At 40.7% G+C, this 17993-nt stretch overlaps 1 protein-coding gene across 2 annotated transcripts in view; it reads right to left on the bottom strand.

The window, feature by feature from the left end:
• Positions 1-17993, bottom strand: part of DGKI (diacylglycerol kinase iota) — a 447808-nt gene that overhangs the window by 180950 nt on the left and 248865 nt on the right. For both annotated transcript variants that reach the window (XM_060155951.1, XM_060155952.1), the window contains exons 13-15: positions 8074-8187; positions 6488-6625; positions 3188-3266 (exon numbers count right to left, since the gene is read on the bottom strand). In XM_060155951.1, coding sequence (XP_060011934.1) covers positions 3188-3266; positions 6488-6625; positions 8074-8187 — 331 coding nt within the window. The remainder of the gene's footprint in view (positions 1-3187; positions 3267-6487; positions 6626-8073; positions 8188-17993) is intronic.

The following is a 17993-nucleotide window of genomic DNA, read 5'->3' as shown; positions in this document are numbered from 1 at the left end:
ACCAATCCTATTAAAACTCTCAATTCTGTTCCAAACAACTGCACGTTCTGATGTGCAACAGTTCAGCCATGCATGGCTTAGCCACTATGAGAATAAAAAAGCTTCTGTTTTCCAATCAAATTAAGTATACCTTCTATCTGATAAAATTATTCATGTTTGCCTTCTGCATATACAAAATGTTAAGTCAATCAAAATGTTAAGACTATCTCTACTCCTTGCTTGATTTTTTACTGGTAATTCTAAAGGCATTTACACAGTAATGCCACTAATAAACTGTCTCAAAATAAATGTCGTTTTAATTGTCCCTTCTAAAAGAAATACAATGTAAGTATCAATAGTAAGGCAGAAGTCTGCATTTGTCCCATGTCAGTTTGATGGGTTATTTCACATCTATGCCAAAAATTGTTTCTGCAATTAAATTTTTGAAGATTCTGCTTTAGTGAGACTTGTTTTTACTACCCATTGCATGTAAATGGATGAGCGTAATTCCCAATGTATTATAGTTTTGGACTAGTAACGAAGCGGTTATTCTATGCAAGCTCTTTTGCGTTTGTTTTTTGGTAATGGCTCTTATGGGGCTCTGAATCACTCTGCAAGTATTTGATGGCAAACGATACAAGTTTTGTCATGAACTCTCAGTCCCTGAGCAGCTGTATTTGAGAACAGTTTGAAGTCTCAACTATGGTTTGCGTGGCCTGAGAACAGCCACTCACACAATCTACCAACAAAGTAAGTACGTATGCCCCTATTGAAAATGCGGCCTGCTATCTTTCTCTTCTTTCTGCAGCTGAGCTTGAGATTTCTTGACTATCCAGGTAAAAATATGGGGAAAATCCAAATAAATGGAAAACAGTAAAAAAATAATAATAATAGCTTGAGTAATTATACCTTTCATCATAAATAATGATTTTTTTTTTTTTTTTTTTTTACTTGACGCAAACAGAATAGACTAACAGATACTAAGAAGTCCACACCTCTGGTCTAGGCATATCAACCAAGTTTGGTTCCCATAGTTTGTGCATATTTATCGTGTACCATCTCAGTATCCTCTCCGTAAGTATGGTATGCGTTACTCTCAGTCAACAGCAATCCTCCCTTATCCAGCTCTTCAGTGGCTGTTTTTCCTCAAGGGCCTGGGCTTACCTGCAGGGAAAATGTTTGCCATTCCTTCTCCGATTGCAGGAAAGCACTTACACTAAGCCTCGCCAATAAAGTATTCAAAGTAAAGTATTAACTCTTGGCATCTTTCAACCAATTATTTTATAATCACACATATAAAACGACGTAGACATACATATACACCACAATTTGTATGTTCCTCTCTAAAATGAAATAGTTCCACAGTTTAAAAGAAAAGAAAAAAATCGCTTTCCCACAAGAATTCTTTCTAAGCCTGGCCTTTCCACCGTGAGGTCTCTCTTTGCTGCCCTCTCATTCTGAGTCACCAAAGTTTCACCACAAGGAAACATATCATTAGGATAACTTTCAGATTAATAAGACAAAATATTAGGCTCCCTTGAATGAGCTCTCTGTCCGCCACTTACTCATTTAGGCCTCTTTTCCTGGCAGGATGTCTAATTTGGAGGTTCATGCATTAGTGATAATTGTACTGCTTTACAAGTACTGTTAAGAAACGTAAAGATTTTATTAGGAAGCCCAGATCCAGAGTCTCCCAAAGAATATGAGAAATAAATGGGGTAAGAAATGGAGAAAGAAATCTCCAGTTACTTCCCCAAGTCTACTCTCCTTAAATTAGGAAAGGCAGCAGGTTATAAATGCCAGCCCTAATGTAGGACCCTCTGAATATCTAATCTCTGAGAACTGTCTAGAGCAGGGAGGTGCGGAGCGTGTCGGTGTTTCTGATTTGGGTATTTGCTATTTATGGTTCTGTTGTCAACCAACCTTTCTATCTGTGATTTTCTGGTTAACCAGAGAAAACTATGACTCTTTCTTTAATCAGTACTCCTTCTACTTAGCTCAGCATTTGACCCTCAAAGCCTCATGAAACCAGGAATGCAAAGTCTAACAAAATTGCTGAATTCAGTCAGAGAATTACAGGTTTATACTCTACTTTTATTTTGTCTTCTAACAGCCTTAATCCTATAGCCCCATTCCTGATCTTTAGTATATAAAAGTGTTGTCAGAACTTTCTCTGCATTATTACTGGAATCTGAACCATTGAACTGTAGCCTTTTGTACTCTGTATTTCAAATTCTATGAGTTAAAAGCTTAGAGGCTCTTGCAGAATCTAGAGGAAAAGTAAAAGAATCCCTCATTATGACTTTTATCTCACAAATTACTTATACTTGCAGCCAAGCATTATTTTGGTTACATGTTACCATATTCACAAGGGACCAGGTACAGGCAGAGACATAGACGTATTGTACAAGAAGAGAGTTTAAGAGAAAGAGATTGAGAGACCAAGAAAGCAAGAGATTGGGGCTTCAAAGCATAAGCCCAAATCCTAAACTTTCTCAGTTCTGAATGACATAAGAAAATGTTGATGAAATATTTAACTTGTCATTATTTCATCTTATTTCTCTTTCAAAAGTTATTTTGCTTCCCCAAATCTCGATTCCATCTCTTCTAGTACTTACATGACCACCAGCCCTCACTCATACTACCTCGTCCAGTGGAGATTCCAAGCACCTTCCAGGCCTAATCCAATCACCGTCAAGCCCTTTTCTTTCAACCTAAACCACCTATAGCCAGCCCCCGTACTGTTCTAAGGTGACTGTTGTCTCTTTTGTGCACACAGGGAAGACTTTTATGTTTGGCTACAAGATTCCAATGACCTTGGTTATAAAGTCCTGAACTTTAATAATGGGTGGTTTGAGAAGCTGTAAGTATTCTAATGACTTCAGTGAAAGACTCTCTTTTTATCACTTCTTAGTAGTTCGCTAACTTCAAAGTTTCTAGTCAAACCTAAAGATTAGCAGTCCTGAGTCCCGGAGTAAACATCTGGTCCTGACCTTTACCATCTTTGAGACCCTAAACAATGAGGTCTCAAAGTAACATCTGTAATAAGTTCCTATCTTGTCTAGCTCCCAGGGGCAACATGAAGGTTCAAATGGAACTGCATTAGACACACTGTCAACATTTAAGTGATATGCGAACAAAACGGAACATGCAAAACACCTGCTGGAAACTTTCTCCCTGGGAGATGGAAATGGGACGTTGTCCTCACCTCTGGATTCATGGAACTCCAGTGTGACGTGGGCATCAAATCCGAGGCTGAAGTAATTATTGAAAACATTCAGAGGAAGCTGCAATGATGAACAAAGGCAGAGGTGAAGTTGTGTGTGACCAGGCAAAAAGAGGAAGATAAAACCTAAAGCCAGACACTTGTCTCTGGGGCAAGTCCCTGGGAGGACGATCTATTAAAACTCAAGACAGCGTGTCCATGTGGAAGGAGCAACGGATTTTTGAATTAATTCTTTAGTGAAAGCTCAACTCAAACGATACTCCTAAGAATTTTAAATAGTTTAGGAAAAAAGGGATACAAATACAAATTATTCAATGAGAACCATTCTTGCGTATATTGTAATAAGAGAACCTCATAAGCTGAGGGACGCACATTTGTAATAGTTACACAGGATGATTCAACAAGCAAACTTAGCAAGTAAATTCAATTGTAAGGATCGTGTCTAACCTTCTTAATCAGTGGATGCAAGTTTTTTCAAGAATTTACGTTCAGCATATTAATACTGCAACTTAAAATGAATAACATTTGTTTACCCTTCACTTACTTTCCCAAAAAATACATTTTTTGACAAAAGTCATGTAAGCAATAAGTCAGTGGGAGCCATTCAGCTATTCTCAACCTAGAGGAAAAATAAAAATAAAAATAAAAATATATGTGTGTGTGTGTGTGTGTGTGTGTGTGTGTGTGTGTGTATTTATCAGTATTCAGATTCCTACTTAGTCTATAAACTCTAATCTTTAATATGACTGAAATATGCAACGCAGACACAAAGATACACATACAAGCCTTAGCTTTCCTTCCCAGAGTCCTCTGGGTCCCTGGCTGTTACTTCTACAAGCTGAGTAAAGGAAAGAACAAACTATGCAGCCTAAAGTCCTGCATTAAAACTACAAAGCTGATATGATTTGAAAGCTTCAATTGAATTAGAAAAGCATGTGGAAAATGCTAGAAGGCAAATGGTGGTTCTTACACTTTTCCTTCTGCAACTCAGAATGAAAGATAAACGTTAAAAGTAAATGGAGGGGCTTCCCTGGTGGCGCAGTGGTTGAGAGTCCGCCTGTTGATGCAGGGGACACAGGTTCGTGCCCTGGTCCGGGAAGATCCCACATGCTGCGGAGCGGCTGGGCCCGTGAGCCATGGCCACTGAGCCTGCGCGTCCGGAGCCTGTGCTCCGCAACGGGAGAGGCCACAACAGTGAGAGGCCAATGTACCGCAAAAAAAAAAAAAAAAAAAAAAAAAAAAAGGAAATGGAGAGGTAATTTTATCTCAGCCTAGATAATGTTTCCAGATAATTATCAGGTTTATCCTCCAGATAGAAATGCACTTCTCTTCTATTAGAAATAAGTGTTTGGCCTCAAGATTTCAAAAGTAAGTTTATTACAGGGTTTCATATGCCCCTTGATCAGTAAGATTTTCTGTTTGACTAGAGCGATAATCGTGTCCCATTAAGAGAAAAATGAAATGAGAGGAAGAGTCAGAGGGAGAGCAAGAGAGATATTAATGCAGAAAGAGAAAAACTGAAATAAAGGATGAACCCTTCGATGGAACGCCGAGTCAGAGCTTGTACTGATTCAGAGGTCAGATCAGCCCTTAGAAGTGGTTACAACCGACTAGAGAACAGGGAGAGAAACTAAACACACAGAACCTTGCCAAAACATGTCTCATTCTCCTGGCTTCAAATATGAGAATGTCCAGTTCCTGCACTGAAACAAAATACAAGTCCTTAGTAATGACAGCAAGGGTTGGTGATCCTGCCAAAAGCGCAGATATGTTCATTTCTCCCACTTATGCTCTTTTGGCTACAATTCTAACCCATGTCTTAGCATCCACTGATAACTTAGGAGAACATCTGGTCACCATCCCCTAAATAACATCACAATTTAGTCTGTTATTAAGTTCTTATTCATATTTTCCAGGAAAAATTGCCCTGATTTCCTACACATCTCCTCAAAAATTCACTTTCAAAACCCTTTAATTATCTGGATTAATGTTCCCAGGCTGCACCAAAAGTCTTTCCATTTCTTAAGCTATTGGGAAGAGAATTAAATATAGATTGCTATTGAGGATCTAACCATTCCAAGTTGAGTGGGGATAGGTCCATAACATTTCCATATGGTACACTTCTTTGTACTTCAGCTGTTTTCTATCCAATTTCTGTAAGTCAAATACATTAAGAAGAAGTATTATATCCCAAGATGACACTTGTTTAAACAACATTGTGACGTTATGAACTCAAGATCAACTGAGCAATCATGATATCTACTAACAACCTTATAGTTTCTGGATCATAGTTTAGGTGAAAAAACCATGAAGGTAAGACAAAACATGTTTTAACCAATTTTAGCCAAATAAGTAACTTGAGCATCTACCACAATTGGTCAGGATCATGGTACTAATCAGTAAAGGTGCATTGATTTGGTCTAAAATGATATCGAATTTTAAGGCTGAAACCACCATGAAATCTTGGCCTCAATCGATGGCACAACCCAATACAGCAGGGATGCCGTTTAAGTACAGATGCCTGGGCCTTCACCCTGCACCTACTTAATCAGAATCACTGGGAATAGGACCTTGTAATCTGCAGTTTATAGGCACACCTGGAGATTCTTACACAACAAAAATTTGAAAACACTGTTGTAGAAGAAAAGTGGAAAGTAATAGAAAGCAAGTGTCTACTCAGAAACCTATCAAATTTATCTGAGATTGAGGCCGGAACTTAAAGCCAAATGTTCCCCTGAAGCTCTATAGTAGCATTTTTACAATTATGTCCCTTGGTTTGTCTTGGGTTGAGACACAAGTTCAATCACTGAAGGAAAAACACTAAGTCAAACATTTATTTAGGCATCTTGATGTCCCAATCAAGTGATGAAATTGAAATATTTGCTATCAGACCAGAAATCTCAAGCATTTATCTTTCTTTTGAAAGACCCTGTGCCTAATGCTTCAGATCATACGATTTTTTTAAACTTCTCATAGGTTAAGAGTTTGCAATGAATTTGAAAGATTAGAAAACTGATATATTTCTTTCTGGTGTGGAGTTTGAGGACAGAGAACAGCTCCCTGCGCTATGGAAGTAGGTAGGAAATCTTGGTCTTTAGAAGTCTACGGGGCAGAATCATCAGGAAGTGTTATACTCATAGCCCTAGTAGCCGTCAACTCAAACACCGTCCTGTCATCTCATAGGAAGGAATCAGCACATGACCCTCCAGCCAGGAACGTATTTCCTGTGACTCAGGCAGATACTCCAGGGTTAGCTTTCTGCTGAAGGAAGAACTCTCTAACCTTACACACGCCATCTTCGAGTTCTTCTGGAGGCAAGTCTGGGTTTCTTTCCACATGGAGGTTCCAGCGATCTAGCTGTACAATCGTCCCATCTTCTACTTGGCAAAGGATCTTAGAAACAGGTTCATCAGTGTAGCCCTAAGGAATCAAAGAGCACACACATTGCTGTCTGCAGTAGGGAACAGTACCGCCAAAGGTATTTCATGCAAGGCAGAGCCCTTGTTCTACGGCTGTTTATTTTGCAATTAGCAAGGCTGGGAGAGTAAACTGTTTTCCTCGAGGTACTTAGAATTTAAGACAATAGGCATGGGTAATGTGCACAGAAATACTAACTCTAGCTGGTTTGAGCTGAGGAATGACTTTTGCCAGCACCAAGAACCAACAGCCACCGGCAGGCTTTTGAGATCCATGCTGGATGGCTGTTTCTATCAGAATGAAAACAGGTCGCCCCCGGCCTCCTGCTAGAGGAATTTGGAGGATACACAGAACAAGTGTATGTGGAAAAGCGGGAAAAGAATCAAGGTGACATCGGCTAGACAATTTCTTTCACTGACGTTCCATTTCACTCACCTCTCCCTGACCTTGTACTAGGACACCATTCCTTCCAGGACCTAGGGCAAGTCTGACTGAGGAATAGCCCTGCTAGGGAGCTAGCTACTTACTCCTTGAGCACAAATTACTGATAGCGCAATTATTAAGGACAGTCAAGTCACTGATTTGGATAAGAGGAATTAATACCAATAATACGTTTAGCTGCTTCATGTAAATATATTTATTATTTATACTATGCTTACTTAAAAAAAGAAAGACCGATGGGAGGTTAATTCATCCAAGGCCAAATAAATATCTGCTAATATCCGGACATAATTATCACCTATGGGAGTTGAATGCACCCAAAAGCCAGAGTAACATCTGCTAATATCTGAAGATAATTTTCATGGAGCTCAGCCCAGGCAATGGTCTCATATGAGCAGTTAAAAAGCTGGTGGGGCAGCATATGTTAGCATATTGTGCTTTCTTATTTTCTTAGTACTATAAAAATAATGATGATGATGATGATAAAATGGCTGGTTAGTGACAGGTAAACTACTTTCAACAAGCTTTCCTGAATTGGCTCCATGTTGAAAAGGACAGTTGGTTACCTGTATAACCAACAGTTGGTTACCTGTATAACCTGTATAAAATCATGACGACACTGACCAGAAATCTAAATGCTCAAACAAAGCCATAACTCTTCCAGGATTGTAACTCTGAACCAGACTCACTCTTCTGGAGAGGACTGGGGGTCAGGAGCAATTGTTTAACATGAGGACCTAAGGCCAACCCACCCTCTGTCTTTAGTGGGTACCTCAAAAAGCCCCAGGCCCCATTTTCTTTTTAATATAAAATGTTCCCTTCTTCTCTAACTGACTGTAAGTTTAAATTGAAGAAGTCACCAGATAAAACCATCGTTCATGGGGGACCTTGATTCTCAACTCTAACTTGGTCCTTGAACAAGAGTAGCATGTGCCCCTTCCACTTGAGCATCTATGGGTTTGGAGATCTGTTGCTGGATGACATGGGCAGCCCCTGAGGGCAGTTCTTACCCCTCCCCAGTTGAGAGTTCGAGCCAGGTCGTTCCCGGTCCCCAAAGGAAGGACCCCAACCGGAGGCTGAGGGCTCAGCTGCAGTTCATCCAGAATGGAAAGGATCCAGCCCACCTACAGACATTTTGGGGACCAGAAGAGATATAAGGAAGACAGATAAGTTACAAAGACGACAACCTGAGAACAGGAACCTTTAAAAGGAGCAAACAGAATAGTTCTACTTTTCTTTAAAACATGCATGTTTTAATCCAGTGACCAGGGAACTGAAAGACCACTTATCTCAAGCAGTTTCACAATGGCAAGTCTCTTACAGGAAAAAGAACCATTTTGTATATGCTGTATCATATAAGCAAAACTAGACCCATTCATCTGTATGTTACCTAGAGATGTACTTTAAAATTCAGGAGAGTTTACAAGTTAGGGAGGTATGTACATAGGGCACTGCAGGAAATCTAAGACTCAGGAGCAGACTAACCTCGATTCCGGCTCATACTGGCTTCGTAATCTTGATTAAGTTATTTAACCTCACAGACTCATTTATCTGATTTTCAAAATGGAGATAATGCCTACCTCACAAGATCGTTTACAGATTAAACTAAAACGTATATAAAACCCTCATTATGGTGCATGGCCCATGTAAGCACTTATTAAATGGTTACTCTCCATGTTATCTTAGAAATTAGTCGTGCTTTCCTAAATATCCCTACATTCCCCTTAATGAAACATTATGAAAACATAATTATGGATGAACTTAGTACTTATTATAAGTTTAGGCAGAAAACAGATACTTATATACTAGAATCATATTCCTGTTTAATCTTTTTCTAAGATAAATAATACTTTGGGTTTAGTCTTATTATAACTATTTAGAAAAATTACCCCAAACTTGGAAATACCAAAAAGGAACTTGCATATCCTCACAATGTCATTCTAGAGTAGTGTCACAGGCTTATCTAAGAACTTTATGACTGTAGGTTAACTTGAGGATTTCTGTCCTGCAGAGGTACAAATGTCAAGAAGGGATCACTTTAAAGGTGACGGTTCTATTCCCCCATAAGGGCATAAACTAATTTTGTCTCAAATTTAGAAAAATTATTTTGGTATAAACTACATAATCATTTTCCTCTTCTTGTATTATCTTGCTGATTCCTTTATTAAAAAGCTAAATAGGGCTTCCCTGGTGGCTCAGTGGTTGAGAATCTGCCTGCTAATGCAGGGAACACGGGTTCGAGCCCTGGTCTGGGAGGATCCCACATGCCATGGAGCAACTAGGCCCGTAGCCACAACTACTGAGCCTGCGCGTCTGGAGCCTGTGCTCCACGACAAGAGAGGCCGCGATAGTGAGAGGCCCGCGTACCGCGATGAAGAGTGGCCCCCGCTTGCCACAACTAGAGAAAGCCTTCGCACAGAAACGAAGACGCAACACAGCAAAAATAAATAAATTAATTAATAAACTCCTACCCTCAACATCTTCTTAAAAAAAAAGAAAAAAAAGCTAAATAAATTTTTGACATGTATTCATTCTAAAGTTGTATAATTATTTTAAAAATTTTTTAAAAAATTGTACTTTAATTGTACATTTATTGAACACTACTGCATATAAAACATGGGACTAAGTAATTGAAATAAAAAGGTAAATGAACTACACTAAGATAGGTAAGGCAGAATGCCTGCTCTCAAGGAGTTTACAATTAACAAAAAGAAAGACATACTGATTGCTTTCTATGTGCTAGTCCCTGAGCAAATTTTTCTACTGAATTATCTTATTAAGCTTCAGAACAACTCTCTACAATAGATATAATTTTTGTCTTCATTTTGTAGATAAGGAAACCAAGACTTGGAAGGTTTAGTGACCTCCTTAATCATGTGCGAGGTATAGCTGACATTCAAAGCTAGGTTTGCCACACACCAAAGGCCAACCTCTTAGCCACTCTGGTGCAGGGGACCTTTCAGTAAAGAACTAAACCCAGCTCTAGATGTGGCCTGAACATCCCTGAGACCATGGCATGTACCTTGGGAACCTGTGGAACACTGGGGAAACCTTGGAAATTGCTTAGTCAAATTCAGTTAATTTGCAGATTTATTAACTGAGGTACACAGAGGTCATGTTATTTGCTCAAGACAAAATAATCAAAAGTGGCAGAGTCAGAGTCATGCCAGGTCTGTTGACTTGCATCTAAAATCCTTTCTCCTCCAAGATGAGTACTTCCCAGGATGTCAAACTTGCCCATCTGGCAAGAAATCTAAAACTGTCTTTACCTTCTAGAAAGGGATATCACTATGTTCATCCAAAGTGGTAAACTAAAAATCCAGACCTACACTAGTGTCCAAAATCCCCCCCTTTCCCCCAAACTGGACGATTTGCTCCTAGACAAGTCCTTAGATTTCCAGCCAGCACTTCTTTAGCTCTTCCCTTACACACAATACTCACTAACCTTGCTAACTGAAGTAAAGGGAAAAAATGCCAGATGCTAAAGTAGTGCTGATGACTATGTTAGCTATTGCTCCTGAGCTGCTAAAAGCACAAACTAGACACGGTAAAAGCAGGTGCCTCTAATAAACTACAAGAAGGGGATTTAAAAGTCATTAAAAAGGATGTGAAAACTCAGAAATCCCAACAAACTGGGATCACTGGCTGCGACTGTAAACAGCCCTGAGTAGAAACAGAGACTCTCAGAAATGCGGTGGAACTTTCTAGAAACCAATTCAATATCCCATACAGAGCAGGGAAAAGAAGGAAGTCTCTTTAAAACTTCTGAGAGATGATCATGCAGACCTCAGTCCATTTACCTTTAGGGAGATTTTCGTTATGTTTATTTGAAATAGGTCTATCTTTTCTGAGTAAAGATAATGCTATGAGGTCACACTTTCAACACCCCATTTCACTCTAGACACAAACATGGGAGGGAAAAAAAGTCTTCATGGGCCAGAAACAAATGAAGATCAAAATGGCAAGCAGAGGAAACCAGGAGTTTGGCTTCTGTCTGATTAGGGGGAATAAAAGTTCACCCCTGGCTGGTAGGAGGCTGTGTATGAACCAGGCTCCCCACTGGCCAGCAGAAAGGAGGCCAAGAAGAGAGGGTGAGGGATCACTGCCTGAGGCCATAACCCATAGAAAGTTGGGATGCCTTAAGGCTCAAGGCACACAGCCTCTCTCTAACAGTGCGTCCAAATTCCCATGAGCTCAATGACACCCCTGAAACACCCCTGACATGGCCGCAGGATGGGAGCCTTAGCCACTTAAAGAAAACCCGACTCTACTCTCAGGATCCTGAAACCATTCAAACTACTAGAAAGGATCAGTAAAAGGAGGCAGAGAAAGAAAAAGGAAAAAATCATAAAAATACAACTACCATACGACACAGCAATCCCACTCCTGGGCATATACCCTGAGAAAACCATAATTCAAAAAGAGTCATGTACCACAATGTTCACTGCAGCACTATTTACAATAGCCAGGACATGGAAGCAGCCTAAGTGTCCATCAACAGATGAATGAATAAAGAAGATGTGGCACATATATACAATGGAATATTACTCAGCCATAAAAAGAAACGAAATTGAGTTATTTGTAGTGAGGTGGATGGACCTAGGATCTGTCATACAGAGTGGAGTAAGTCAGAAAGAGAAAAATAAATACCATATGCTAACACATATATATGGAATCTAAAAAAAAAAAAAGGTTCTGAAGAACCTAGGGGCAAGACAGGAATAAAGATGCAGACGTAGAGAATGGACTTCAGGACACAGGAATGGGGAAGGGTAAGCTGGGACGATTTGAGAGTGGCATGGGCATATATATACTACCAAATGTAAAATAGATAGCTAGTGGGAAGCAGCTGTATAGCACAGGGAGATCAGCTCGGTGGTTTGTGACCACCTAGAGGGGTGGGATAGGGAGGGTGGGAGGGAGACGCAAGAGGGAGGAGATATGGGGATATATGTATATGCATAGCTGATTCACTTTGTTATAAAGCAGAAAGTAACACACCATTGTAAAGCAATTATACTCCAATAAAGATGTTAAAAAAAAAAAAAGGTAAAATCAAACACATCAAAACAACTTCCTCTGAACACGAGCCTGCAGAGAGAGATTCTAAATCCCAGGAAGAATGCTAATGGTAAGATGGATGGGAAGGTTAGAGGAATAATTCACAGCCCATGAAACACAAATAATTTTCAAATAACTTTGAAATAAGTGTCCCATACCTTCCACGAATTGATAAGGTGTCTTCTAATAGTCCTTTGATCGTATAATTGTCCTCATTCAAACCTTAAGAGCTGTTCCTGTTTTTGTTTTTGTTTTTGTTTTCTGAGAAGGTTGCCAAGAATGCACATGAAACTGTGGTGTGTGGTTCCACACAAAACGCCATGAGCCCTCCGGACCCTTTGATTTTCGCTTTCTTCTCAATTGATTTGCTTTACAAAAATGCATAAATAGATTCTATCTTCTTTTTCCAACAGGCAGTTATTCAATTATTTAATTTTCCCCTGAACACAAGCAGATAATCTTAGTATCTCATCATTACACAATGCTGGAGCCATCAAACGTCTCCTGCCTTTCACAGCAGAGATTTCTTTTTTTTGTCTTGAAATTCCCTCAGGTACAATCCATGTTAGGCTAACAGTTCTTTGGCTGAAGTGGGCCCGTATCTCTCCTTTGCACAACGCCTGAATAGTTGTTCTCATCCAAGAGCTACATCGTCACTACCCAACAACCAGCTTCCTCAGAAGGCAACATAACATAGGTGTGCAGGGAAGGCACAGAGCTGCGAGGAGCCCAGCTGCGTCTGAAGCCTGGCTCCATCACTTACCGAAACTCACGGAGCCAGTGAGTCACTTAATCTAAGTTCCCTCCTATGTAAAAAGGGATAACAGTACCTGCCTCATAGGGGTATTTTACCAACTAAATAACATGGAGACATTGCTTAGCACGTGCCTGACAAATAGGAAATGCTAAATTGACATTAACTGCTATGATTAAGATATACTTTCCTTCCTCTTTCTTTACTTCATCCATAAAGGTCCAGTTTCCTAGAAGCAAAATGCCCTCTTCCTGTCTCTCTACTTAAAGAAAAGTTGAGTCTCAAAGTTCACAAATCACTCCCACCTTTGACTGCCATCAAGTCACAAAAATCTCTCTTTCATAGACTATCACAAACAGTAAAAGCCAAGCTGCACTGCAGCATAAAAAGGAGGGAGGGAGGGAGAGAAGGGGAGGTAGGGAGGGAGAGAGGGGGAGGGAGGGAGGGAGGGAGAGAGGGGGAGGGAGGGAGGGAGGGAGAGAGGGAGAGAGGGGGAGCGAGGGAGGGAGAGAATATGGAACAAATACACCTACAATAGCAGGAGACATAAAAGATCTTGAGTAATAATCCGTGTACTTGCCCCTATGAAAGCAAAACTACGCAAAAGTCTTAAGGTCCAAAGCTGTTATCGGAGGCCCTCCCTTCCCAGGACCGTGCTCCTGCTGGAAGTCCAGACTGCAGGTTCGTGGGCAGCGACTGTGTTTGCTGGGGCTTTCTCATGACCCCAGATCCTCTCCACCAGCTTGACCAGCACCCCTTCAGTTAAACTTCATTAATTGCAACACACACCGCTTTGCATCTTTCCCATCACAACTGAAGAAAACTCTCTGGATTGGGCAAGATCATCTTCCAGGTGGCAGAGGTCCTTTCTGCCTTTGTGTTAGGAAATGCAGGGCTGACGGGGCTAGAACACCAGGGTGCTGGGCTTCGGCCCTGAGCAGAGCAGCCCAGCCAGACCTGCAGCCGCAGCAGCTGCCTGATGCTGCCACCCCCTGGCCCTGTTCAGCTGTAACCATCACTGAATATTTCCCAAGTGCACACGGAACAACATTTTCATTTGGCAATATGCTAACATTAGCGTTGGCTGAGGGGTGGAGAGGGCCGTGAATTGACATTTTCTCTGAATGAAGCAGATGCACAGTTGCCTTTCCTCATATCATCTGCAGGCAGAAACGTGAGGGATACCCACACGGAGAAATCACAGGAGAATGAGGGCAACGTTTCTGCACCCAGAAAGATCATCAAAACGCAGCATTTGACAACTGGGTTCCCTTTCTTACATGTGCACGATGATTCTTCCTTTCGATATTTTCATATTTGCACTCAATGGTTTTCAAAGTCACTCTGTGTTAAAAGAAATGTTTAAAATCGAGATACTAGTCAAGGTGTGAGCTTTCTTGAAACAGAATGTAGATTTAGGCTATCCATCCTCCCATTGGCAAGAGGACAACTGGGGGGTACCAAGCTCTTCTTCAAGAGAGGCTGGGACGTCGGGGTGCTGAGGGAGAAGAGGCCCGTGGAACCATCTGCTGGCCCCGTCCATTAAAGGGGAATAGTAATCCTTTCTTCCCTGCTCCGGCTGTAGTGAGTCGGGGCGTGGGGGGCCTACTGTGTAGGATGTCTCCTCATCTAGGGAAGCCAGTGGAATCATAAATAAGCATAAGTGTGTGGCTCAAGTCCATTTAATCCCAGCCCTTCGGAAAGACGTTAACAGGGTTAAGGGTGGACCTTCGGATCCAGCCCAGCTCAGCAAGGCCAAGGGCAGGTACGGAGGGATCATGTTTCACCTTAAGGATCCATAATGAGGGGAAGCGACCTGTGACCCTACTGTCTCAGTTCACGCACTCCTCGATATTTAACCAAGGTGGCAGCCCTGGGGAGCTGGCTGGGTGGAGATGTGGCCGAGGAGAGGAGAGAATACAAATTTACCCCGTGACCAAAGAGAGACTGTTTCTAGTTTAAAAACATGAAGGTTTGAGATCATTCTGAGTTAGTTTTCTCTCACCCTAGAGATCAAAGATGGGACCAGCCCATTGGAAACCTGCAACTATGTGACAACCTCAGGATTATGCAAACCACTTACAAAGAGACCACACCTGGGCCACCTTCCTCTGCAGCCGTCACTGGCCTTGTGTGGTGACGGACTGCTTGAACATGGCTGATCTCGACTGGAGGCGCTGTAAATTTAAAATATATGCTAGATTCTGAAGACAGTCCAAATTGAGCATAAAATATCCCACGAATGACTTTATACTGATTGCATGTTGAAATGATAATATCTTGGACATAGTGGGTTAAATAAAATATATTATAAAATTAATTTAACCTGCTTCTTCTTAGATTTTTCTAAGTGCCTTCTAGAAAACTTAAAATGTAAAAATGCGGCTTGCATTATAGTTCTCTTGAACAGCAATGGTCTATACTAACATAATGCTACAGCTGTGAAGACCCTTAGGGATCCAAACGTATCCCCTTGCAGATTTAGAATGTCTCAGAAGAAGTTAGGGAACCTTCCAAAGCACCTCTTCCTCCTCCAACTGCAGTAGCTGCCTCCCTGCACTTTTTACCAGGATAAAATTAAAGTAACTCATACTGAAGCCGAATAACTTTTCTCCAATTAATGCAATGTGTCTTGTACACACACTAATGTGATTGAGGGTTAACGTATCCTCATCCTAACCCATCAAAAATATTCCATATCTGATTCCTCCTGGGACCTTGTCACTGACAGAATTCTGACAGCCTCTACAGTGACAGATACACTCACTAAATAAAGGGTGAGCACCTTATGTCACATATATACCCGACACTTCACTTGCCTCGAGCCAACAGCTTTTCTTCATGCATCCATCAGGACGCCTCTTCTTTATAGAAACACTGAAAATTTAAAGTTTCATATTTGAAACTGATAAAAATGTCAATCACGTACCTTGATAAACATTTCATAAACCCCATATATCTTTTACAAAACATCTAACAAGGTAAAATAAAATAAAACCTGGTTTTACGTAAGGTATAAGATATGCAAAGCTTTGGGCTTCCCTGGTGGCGCAGTGGTTGAGAGTCTGCCTGGCGATGCAGGAGACACGGGTTCGTGCCCCGGTCCGGGAAGATCCCACGTGCCGCGGAGCGGCTGGGCCCGTGAGCCATGGCCGCTGAGCCTGCACGTCCGGAGCCTGTGCTCCGCAATGGGAGAGGCCACAACAGTGAGAGGCCCGCGTACCGCAAAAAAAAAAAAAAAAGATATGCAAAGTTTTGATTCTGCATGACTGGACTACAGAGGTTACCACTGAGAAAAATAACTAGTTCAAAAGTAGGCATCAGTTCTAGGGGAAATACACTACTTTTCATGGCTGTTGTAAAGGACCCATGTATAAACGTCTAGTGCAGCTGTGAGTTATGTAGAAGGATGTGAAAATTGAAGTTAGGATCACAGATAAGGTACCAAAAAAGAAAAAGTGCCTATAATATAATAGAAAAGTTACATTTAGCCTTGTGGAATACCCGTTAATACGGTCTATTTAAAGAAGAGATGCTAGAAAAGCTGGGGAACAAGGTAGTCTGCGTGTCGAGTAGTGACGTTAATGGCACCAGAGAGTATAGAAATTCAACACTGTGATTTGATCTGGTCATTAGGACCCAATAGGGAGGTACCAAGTCTCTCTCATTCTGGGTTTTGTCCCAGACACTCTCTTGAAACTATTTCTTGAAAACCAGCAGTTACTTCCTAGTCTCCAAATCCACAGTAATTCCTGTCTCTTCTTAAGAATGTAATCACTGCCTCTGTCTTGAAACTCCTTTTGGGTTTTTTTTTTTTTTTCCTCGACAGAATAGACTACTGGTGGTTCTTCTGCTTCTATCTTTCCACTTTCCTTTTGAAATTCAGCTCTGACTCCTAATTATAAATGTTTCACAAGTGTCTGGACTTGGCTCTCTTCTTTGTCCTTTATGCTTTGAATTCCCATGTTTCCAAACACTTTCCTAACTGCAGAGAATACCTCAATACCACATAACTTAGAACAGTGCTTCCTTCACATATCTGCTGAGTAGAGGAAAGGAAGAAGAAAGCAGTGAGGCAGAGAGAGGTGATGGGAGGTGCAGTGGATAATGGGGAAGTTTGGAAGGTGGAACTGCCAAGCCAGGATGAAGCCCAAGAGATGGAGACGGAACAGGCAACCGATGTGGATTTGAGGTAACGATCACTTAAGTCAAGAAAGAGGAAGAACTCTGAATTCAGGACACCAGGCATATCCCCATAGTCAAATAATTTTGGAAAACGCTGGGTTAAACAAAGTGAAATAGGTTTGGCTTCTTTAAGACTTTATAATGAATTTTATAAGCTAATAATGTGTATTAGAGTCTCCAAGAATAGTAAACATTACTTTCCCAACTGAAAAATGTTTTCCTCTCCGCAGAAAATCTTAAAGGACCAGTGCAATCACTGTTTTATTTTTTTCTGGTTGTGTTTATTAGTATATAATGTGTATCCAGTACTGCATTAAGTGTTCACGTGCTGTGAGAGATAAAATTAGAAGATTCCATTGCTGCCTTTGAGAATAAAACATTCTAATTAGGAAGATTAGAGAAAAGCCAAAGATAGTTCATAATAAAATCCTATGAGATCAGACTCCAAATACAGAAGAAAAGACACTGGACAGCAAAATCTAAATGTCACGATTCTCAATTATTTGCCTTTGCTAAATATAGCAACCTAAGTAGAGGGCAAATTGAGAAACAGATGAGACAAACTAGGGAAAATACACCAGTGATATTAAACTTCAGCCTAACTCCATCTTTTCTCCAAAAATGACTACAAAGGGAACCAGTTATGATCTTTATGCAAACCAATGTTAGCCAATATTCTAAGTTTTATTTCCACCAGTAAAAAAAAAAAAAAAAGCCATAATTCAATTGTGTACACATACTTCCCCATAGTTGTGACCAATTATTAAGAATATATGGAAATAGGTCAGTTTCTGTTTTAAAAATAATTTAGTCATCTACAATCCTCATTCTAGTGATGTGACCACATCCTTACTTTGTGGAACAGGAAAGGATATAGCCTAGTGGAGAGAGGGAAATCTAATTTAGAAAGATCATGTATGAATCCTTGAG

The sequence above is a fragment of the Lagenorhynchus albirostris genome, chromosome 8, assembly GCF_949774975.1.
Source record: "Lagenorhynchus albirostris chromosome 8, mLagAlb1.1, whole genome shotgun sequence".
Lineage (NCBI taxonomy): Eukaryota > Metazoa > Chordata > Mammalia > Artiodactyla > Delphinidae > Lagenorhynchus > Lagenorhynchus albirostris.
This window is presented reverse-complemented; position numbering and strand designations above follow the sequence as displayed.